The sequence below is a fragment of the Nyctereutes procyonoides genome, unplaced genomic scaffold (genome assembly GCF_905146905.1).
Source record: "Nyctereutes procyonoides isolate TBG_1078 unplaced genomic scaffold, NYPRO_anot_genome, whole genome shotgun sequence".
NCBI lineage: Eukaryota > Metazoa > Chordata > Mammalia > Carnivora > Canidae > Nyctereutes > Nyctereutes procyonoides.
The window spans coordinates 42,427,252-42,432,227 of NW_026575131.1; the positions used below are offsets into that span (position 1 = coordinate 42,427,252).

General features: G+C 45.1%; 1 protein-coding gene across 3 annotated transcripts; it reads right to left on the minus strand.

Moving 5' to 3' along the window:
• Positions 1-322: 322 nt before the first annotated feature.
• CCR5 (C-C motif chemokine receptor 5) lies at positions 323-4,976 on the minus strand. 3 transcript variants are annotated; one of them, XM_055343832.1, is made up of 2 exons: positions 4,918-4,976; positions 323-3,307 (listed from the first exon to the last, which is right to left on the minus strand). In XM_055343832.1, the coding sequence occupies exon 2, from the start codon at positions 3,294-3,296 to the stop codon at positions 2,238-2,240; it is 1,059 nt and encodes a 352-aa protein (XP_055199807.1). In that variant the 5' UTR covers positions 3,297-3,307; positions 4,918-4,976; the 3' UTR covers positions 323-2,237. The 3 variants fall into 3 exon arrangements, with proteins under 3 accessions (XP_055199807.1, XP_055199806.1, XP_055199808.1); XM_055343831.1 differs by lacking the exon at positions 4,918-4,976 and adding an exon at positions 4,488-4,552; XM_055343833.1 differs by lacking the exon at positions 4,918-4,976 and adding an exon at positions 4,492-4,530.

Consider the following 4,976-nt stretch of genomic DNA (forward strand, 5'->3'; position numbering starts at 1 on the left):
ATTAAGTGAAAAATTTAAACATTTTGAGTGTCCATTGCTCAGAAGCGCTACCCTTAGAGGCAGCATCCTCAAATTATTCTGGCAATTTGACCCAGGGAAGAAATTAAAATTAAAAAATAATAAAATAATAAATAAATACGTATTTTAATATATGTAATATATTTGTAAAAGTGTATATAGAATTAAACTATCTAAAAATTCATATGCTAAAAAAAACCAAAAAAATTCATATGCTAGTCTCTAAATGTGCACTTCACTGAAAGAGCAAGAATATAATCAATTATTTTAGACGTGGTTTTTATTAGGTAAAGATTTTCTTCCAAGCAATTTGTAACTCTCTATGTACATAAGATCATCACATACATGTATGATATATATCCATACACAAAAATATCAGAATGTCTTTGAGTTAACCCAGAGGCCAGGGTCATATGATACTTACACCCTCGAAACAACCTTAAGAGCACCTCTGGTTGCTCCCCATTGACACCCATGCCCTCCCATTTCGTATTTCAGAGCTTGAGGAAAGTCCGCAGCGCCTCTTATGATTCTCACACCTTAAACTCTTGAGCGACTCTCACTCCTTTATGATCCATCACCTAATCTTTTCCAAATGGTCTGAGCTATTTCCTAGCTTCAAAACAACCTCAGGCAGGTACCAAACAATAAAAGTAGCAACCGCAGAACATGAAGTCATGACTCTGTCTCTGACATGAACGTATCCCTTAGTGTTTGGGGACGATTTGTCTTGGAGATGGCAGCTGGAAGGAGTGTCTAAAGCCACCACACTCAGCCTGAAACACAAAGGTCCACAAGCTGTGCTTTTTGTGACTGATTAAGCAGGAGGCGGCCTGTTTCCAAATCAATCTGTCCCTTCTGCCCTCAGCCTACTGAAAAAATGTGTACGTCGTGGTGAGTCCTGGGAGGCCAGAAACGTAGTTATTCGGGCTTCCTTCTCTATGTCAGGACCTCTTAGTTTAATGCTTATAAAGCTCTGGCAGTTCATTATGCAGTCAGCCTTCACCTGGAAATCATATTGGACCTACAATTGTTCCTGGACCTCAGACTCACGCATTCATAAATCTAGTGTTTCCAAGCCTCCTGGAGACACCCCGTTGTTGGAGCTGGGCTGGAAAGGACAGCTCTGAGGGCAGGAGCAGCCACTCAGACAGCCCAGGTTCTGTCTACAGAAGGCTATGTTCAACCTCACAAAATCAGATCCTTCCTCTTTCACCAGCCCCTCCTGGTTTTGACCTAAACCTCATCCTCTTTCCATGCTTGAAGTCTTCCTTAGGGCGTCTCCAGTCTGCATGCTTGATGCCTGGAGGTTCTGTTTGTCTCCTCTCTGTCTCTTACCTCAAACCCAAATCCATCCTAAGTTCCGCTCTCACCCTACATGCTGTGAAAATACTCTCTGCTTCCCATCCCTGGTGCCTGGACCTACATGGAAGCCTCCTCATCTCACCTGCATGTTCTTGGTTTCCCTGTCCTAAATTGTCACCTTTCTGGGCCATCCTTTGGCCGTGCAATGAACTCACTGCAATGGCTGCTGGGGTACTCTCTGCTCTGGCTTTGACAAGTGGTGCTGTGCATGCTCCCCATGGTCCAGGCTTACCTTCCCTGCCCAGCCAGTGCCAGTCCTTCCACTGCCAAGCCACTCCAAGTGTTTTGGGTCTGCAACCTGGAGCTCAGTTTCCCTCCCCTTGCCCAACAGAGGATCCCCTTCTCACCAAAGAAGCTTTCCCAGTTCTCACCTGGTCCTGAACATCTGTGGAACTTACCAACCACACCTTGCAGGGCAAATTGCACTTAGAAGATGTTATTTCCTAACCCATCATGACAAGGACTGACAAGGACCTGCTTTAAGCCCATTTGCAACCTGTTGCCTGGAGCAGGTATGAAACTATAAAATATATTTCTTGATTAATTTTGTTATTTTTGTTTAAGAAACCAAACTCAAGAATCAGCAGTTCTCAGAGGATTTTTTTTTTTATAAAGAGCTTTTGCAATGAAGGGAGATTTGCCAATAAATTGATGTGCGTGGTGGGGACATGAGAAGGTTGCTATGTCATCAATGTATATCAATTTGACTCTCTGGAAGTGATGGCTTCAAATGATCTAATATACTTAAAAGAGATGCCGGATGGGTGAATGAACCTTAGACCCTAGATGACAGTAACTTCCTTTTTAAAAGCAACACTCCCACCCCCAGGCTGTGTACAAAAACCTAGTCCAGGTCACAAGGCGACAGAGATTTCCTGTTCCCCAGTGGATCGAGTATAAACTGAGCTTGTTCTGTCGGGGAGCTCTCCCTGGAAGATTGGGCAGCATTTGCAGAAGCGTCTGGCAATGTGCTTTCGGAAAAACAAGGAGAGATACCTTCTAAACTTCTCCCCAACGAAAGCATAGATGATGGGATTGATGCAGCAGTGGGTCATCCCTAGGGTCTCTGTAATCTGCATTGCTTGGTCCAGCCTGTTGGAGCTATTGCAATTATTCAGGCCAAAGAATTCCTGGAAGGTGCTCAGGAGAAGGACGATGTTGTAGGGAGCCCAGAAAAGAAAGTAAACAATCATGATCACGAAAATGAGTCTCTCGGCCTTGTGCCTCTTCTTTTCATTTCGACAGCGGAGCAGGGTCTTGAGGATGGCCGAGTAGCCGATGATCATGACAAGCAGGGGCAGGATCAGGCCCAAGACACTCATCTTTAACGCCTGGAAGTTCTTCCAGAAATGGTACTGACTGGGTGGGAAATGGGGGCTGCATGTAAAACGAGAACCCTCTTTTTGGGATCTGGTGAAGATGATCCTGGGGAAAGAGGCGAGCACGGCCACCACCCAGGCGATCCCACTTGTCACCACCCCAAAGGTGACTGTCCGGACTTTTGAAGCAGACACAGCATGGACGATAGCCAGGTACCTATCCATGGTAAGGAGGATGATGAAGAAGTTTCCAGTGAAGAAGCCTATATAATAGAGCCCTGTCAAAAGTTGGCACATCTTATTTCCAAAGGACCACTGGTCTGCAGCGTAGTGGGCCCAGAACGGGATAGTGAGAAGGAAGAGCAGGTCCGAGATGGCCAAATTGAGCAAGTAGATATCAGTCATGCTCTTCAGCTTTTTGCAGTCTATGAGGATGAGGACGACCAGCACGTTGCCCACGAAGCCAAAGATGAACACCAGTGAGTAGAGCGGAGGCAGGAGCCTCGCGGCGACCTGTCTCACATTGACCTTCTGGCAGGGCTCTGATGTCCCATAATCAATGTCATAGTATGGAGTGGATGTTTGATAATTCATTTTGCTTGACCCTGTGAATAAAGAAAAAGTGATCTTTTATGAAGGCCTAGAAGGTACCAAGCAGTCCATCACGAGCACAAACTGACTTAAACACGAACAGGCGCTCAACCTTAGTATAATGATGTCACCTTTCACGGAGCTCCCTTGTTTGGCCAAACAAAGGACTTTTGCAGGAAAGGAGGGGATCACCACTAGCATCTCTACTCACCAGACAGAGAGCATGACTCTTGGGGAAATCCACAAATGTGTTGGCGGACCAGATAAAATCTAGTGCTCTGTAGCCTCGGGGAGCAAATGAAGCTTTGATAACAATTTCAAGAAATTGACTCAGGTGCTGTCCAACACTGTCTTACAACCTATGCTGCAGTGACCTTACAAGAGCATCACCCCCAGTGTGCTAAACCATTAGTCGTTCCCAAAAGCACTCTGGGCCAACCAACGTTCTGAGCATCACATCCATTCATTCAATTAATCCTCAATGTCACTGTATGAGTCAGGTCATGTAATTGTCCCCATTTTGCAGATAAGAACCTCAAAGCACATAGAGGCTGAGTAACTTGCCCAAAGACACACAGCTAGGAAGCAACTAATGTCGAATGCAGGCAGCCTGTGCTCTTACCCACCAGCCACCCCATCTCTCACTTGTCAGTGTGGTAACTGCAGTGCGGCATCACCAGCCTGGTGTCTCGGCATAGTCATGATGAAATGGGCTGAAGCCCAAGTCCCCCGAGAAGGTGGCAGGAGCCGGCAGCCAGCTATAAAGTCCAGACTGCCAGTCTCATGCCTGCTCTGCATTTTTTATAGTTCCTGAATTGCAAAGATTTAGAGCTTCCACACATACACGAGAAATGGCCAGGTGTAAAACGTTTCATCCGCCACCACATTCTGGGTTTGCTCAGCCACATTCAGGACCTGGCTTTGCCTGGTCTATTCCAGTTCCGTTGCTTGGCTGAGAAGTTTCTTTAATTTATCCCTGAGGGTCTCAAGTCCCCTGGGCCTCAGATTAGGCAGGTAGGAGAAGCATACAGGAACTTTCATCTTAAATTCTGAGACAAGACTCACACACTAAATATGCTATGGAACTGATAAAGGGAAACTTTATTTGCTATTTGCAGTTGATATTAATTTGGACAATTTTTAGCTTCTCTCTTTTTGGGGGAAACAAACAAACAAACAGAAGGGGAGACTTACTTACAACTTCTGCTTGGAAACACATTCAGAGGGCATCCCGCCAGGGGTTGGGGGGTGGGTTTCAGTTCTTCTTACCAGAAGATAATCTCAGCCAAGATTTTGGTCAAGAATCATCTCTCTTGATAATCTTTCTTTTGAAGGATGAAGCTTCTCCTCTCTCTCTCTCTCTTTCTCTCTCACTCACTTTTTCTTTTCTTTTTAACATTGCTTCCTTTATAATTTTCATTCACAATTGTATTTTGTATCTTCGATGTTATCACAGTCTAAAACTCATTCTAAATTCTCTTTTCTTCTCTCAAAGATTATGTTTCAAGATAGCTCTAGAGGCACCTGGTGTTTGTCTAATGTCTTCTATGGGTTTCCTGTAAGCCTGTTACTCATCATAGAAGCTGAGCTACCTAACAGGCAAAGTAGCTGAAAAGTGACTTACCAGGAGGGTTCTCGTAGGGGGACGGATGTCTCAGCTCCTCTGACCAGCTGAGCTGTGCA

Excerpts from the sequence above, each read along its gene's own strand:
- CCR5 (XM_055343831.1), bottom strand. The coding sequence starts at position 4,512 with ATGTGTTTCCAAGCAGAAGTTGTAA. Across the intron at positions 3,308-4,487 it reads TTTCCAAGCAGAAGTTGTAA|GGTCAAGCAAAATGAATTAT; the intron begins GTAAGTCTCCCC and ends CTTTATTCACAG.